The sequence below is a fragment of the Teleopsis dalmanni genome, chromosome 1, assembly GCF_002237135.1.
Source record: "Teleopsis dalmanni isolate 2A chromosome 1, ASM223713v2, whole genome shotgun sequence".
Taxonomy (NCBI): Eukaryota; Metazoa; Arthropoda; class Insecta; order Diptera; family Diopsidae; genus Teleopsis; species Teleopsis dalmanni.
The window spans coordinates 122,361,851-122,364,838 of record NC_051846.1 but is presented as its reverse complement, the minus strand read 5'-3'; the positions used below and the strand labels follow the sequence as shown (position 1 = coordinate 122,364,838).

Below are 2,988 nucleotides of genomic sequence, written 5' to 3'. Positions count from 1 at the left end.
TATACAAAACGTTACTCCGTTTCCGCATGCTTAAATACTGCTGACATTACTAAAATGTACCGTCAAGTTTTGATTGACGATGCAGATCGCGACTTTCAACTCATTCTGTGGAGGGAAAGTCCAAACGAAGAATTGAAGACGTACCAATTGAACACTGTAACATACGGAACATCGTCTGCACCGCAACTCGATGTTTACGCCATCTAAGTGATCTTAATCAATCATTGCTTCCAATTGGTTCCAATGTTATTCGAACCGATTTCTATGTTGATGACTTGCTGACAGTTACAGATTCATTTAATGAACTCGAAATAATTCGAAGGCAAGTCACACAAATTCTGGACACAGCTGGGTTCCAGTTAGCTAAATGGTTCTCAAACCACTTTACCTATCAGGACAATAAACAGCTGAAAAAATCATTGAATATAACCGATATTGATACAACGAAAGCACTAGGCATACAGTGGCATACCACAAAAGATGGTTTCAGTTGGACGACACCTATTTAAATTTACGTGCAACAAAAAAAAAATATCTTATCGATATCAGCTCGTCTATTCGACCCCCTTGGATTATTGTGCCCAATTGTTGTGAAAGCAAAGATTTTATTGCAAGAACTGTGGTTACAGAAACTCGACTGAGACGAATCCATACCCATGCATCTTGACACTGCTTGGCAAGACTTAAGAATGACTTGAAACAGTTAAATTTAATTTCAATTCCGCGATATGTTAATTTGCATTTTAATGTTAAATGCCAAATTCATGGTTTCGCTAATGCATCAGTGCGAGCATATGGTTGCTGTCTATACGTAAGATGTGAGACGTCAAATGGTTTCAAGTGTGAGTTGCTTACTGCTAAATCAAAAGTTGCTCCTCTGAAAACCCAATCTTTACCTCGATTAGAGTTATGCGCTGCATATTTGTTTGCTAAGTTGTGGAATAGAATCCGTTTAATGTTCCATCACAACATCGACGAGGTAACTTTTTGGACCGATTCATCGATCACACTACACTGGATCAAAACGCATCCGTCTACACTTTCAACATTCGTGGCAAACAGGGTTTCAGAGATACAAGAATGGTCAACTAGTATAACGTGGCGACACGAGCAGTCACAGCACAATCCAACTGACATAGTATCCAGAGGATGTAACGTTACTGAACTAGTCAGTTCAATTTGGCAAACTGGGCCTGAATACCTGTCACAAGATGTTACCAAGTGGCCAATTAAAATAGCGCCAATACTCACTTTGGAGCAAGAATCTCTGGAAACAAGAAAAACAAGAGCTGTGTTTATCGTATCGGAAGAACCCTCAAACGCAATTTTGAACGTAGTCGCTGCTCAGTCATCATACATGAAGCTCATGCGAATTGTTGCGTATATACTCCGATTCATAAATCGCGCTAGGAAATGTCAAGAAGAGATATCACTAATCCCAAGTGTAAAACAATTAAATAGCGCTTTCTTAAAGGTCGTAGAACAGATTCAGAAAGATGCATTTCAAGATGAGATATATGCACTGATGAAGAAACAGCTGTTAAAACCAGGCATGCAGAAACTTACTCCATTCCTGCACAATACAAATTGTGGCCCCAATAAAGTAACACTGTTACGCGTGGGAGGCCGGTCGCTCAATGCCCCAATTAGCTATGATTCCAAGTTTCCACTCCTCATGCCAAAAAATCGCCATTATATTAATATCTACTTAAGGCATCTACACTTGAACATTTGTCATGCCGGTCCCAAGGCGTTAGGGTCAATTTTGCTGCAAAAGATATGGCTTGTTAACGCGAAAGCAGCTTGCAGTAAAACTGTAAGAAGTTGCATACATTGCTTTCGCTATAAACCGAAACTTCTGACTCAAATAATGGGAAATTTGCCAATTGATCAAGTCACAGCAACGCGTCCTTTTTTAATTTCAGGTGTTGATTTTTGTGGTCCCATGTATACAACATTAAAAATACGTGGTCGACCACCAGTCAAAACATACATTGCCATTTTCGTTTGCTTCACGTCTAAAGCTGTACATTTTGAACCAGTCTCTGATTTAACTTCTAATTGTTTTATTCTTTGTCTTAAAAGGTTCGTTGGACGGAGAGGACTGCCAGAGCGAATTTACTGCGACAACGCCACGAACTTCGTGGGAGCCTGCCGAGAGCTGAAAGAGCTGCAACAAATGTTCAAAATACAGAAAGACCAGCTGGTATCATATGCTGCACAAGAGGGAATCGAGTTTGTCTTCATACCTCCTCGCGCACCACATTTCGGAGAATTGTGGGAAGCCGCCGTCAAGTCCGTGAAACATCTATTACTACAAACAGCGGGCAGCGCAATGCTAACCAACGAGGAACTGCAAACATTGGTAATTCAGGTGGAAGCCGTTCTTAATTCAAGACCAATCGAAGCTCTCAGTCAAGATCCAAACGACGGTCAAGCACTAACACCAGCACACCTACTAATAGGGGATTCTTTGCGCACGCTGCCGCAAGAATCAGCGCTCGACGTGCAAAACAGCAATCTGAATTATGCGCAGAGATGGCGGCTGCTATGCGAGCTCAAACGTAAATTCTGGCGGGCCTGGTCCAAGGACTATATCCTCAACTTGCACACAAAAATCAAATGGATCTTGGATCAGCCAAACGTAGCAGTCGGCCGTCTCGTCGTTGTCCACGAAGACAATCTTCGCCCTCACCAATGGTTGATCGGCAGGGTCCAAGGTACGGTAGTCGGGAGCGACGGCAGGGTGCGAGTGGCAGACGTTAGAACAAAAAATGGAGTCATAAGAAGGCCAATTCACAAATTGGGGTTGCTTCCAACTTGAACACCTTATGGTGCTTCAACGTGGTCGGTGTTAAGACATTTACCAATTTATTATTTTGATTTATTTACACAGTTTGAACTAATGTTAAATACTAATCTCTATTCAACACTTGCGTTCTTCAACCGACAAAAATTCATCTTAAATTAATTACATGGCAACGCTTG

General features: G+C 41.5%; 1 protein-coding gene across 1 annotated transcript; it reads left to right on the top strand.

Annotated features, from left to right (window-relative positions):
- The first annotated feature begins 955 nt into the window (after positions 1 to 955).
- LOC119665854 lies at positions 956 to 2,766 on the top strand. Its single transcript, XM_038075108.1, has 2 exons — positions 956 to 2,564; positions 2,639 to 2,766. The coding sequence occupies exons 1-2, from the start codon at positions 956 to 958 to the stop codon at positions 2,764 to 2,766; spliced, it is 1,737 nt and encodes a 578-aa protein (XP_037931036.1).
- Positions 2,767 to 2,988: the final 222 nt, after the last annotated feature.

Excerpts from the sequence above, each read along its gene's own strand:
- LOC119665854 (XM_038075108.1), top strand. The coding sequence starts at position 956 with ATGTTCCATCACAACATCGACGAGGTAACTTTTTGGACCGATTCATCG. Across the intron at positions 2,565-2,638 it reads GCTGCTATGCGAGCTCAAAC|CCAAACGTAGCAGTCGGCCG; the intron begins GTAAATTCTGGC and ends ATCTTGGATCAG.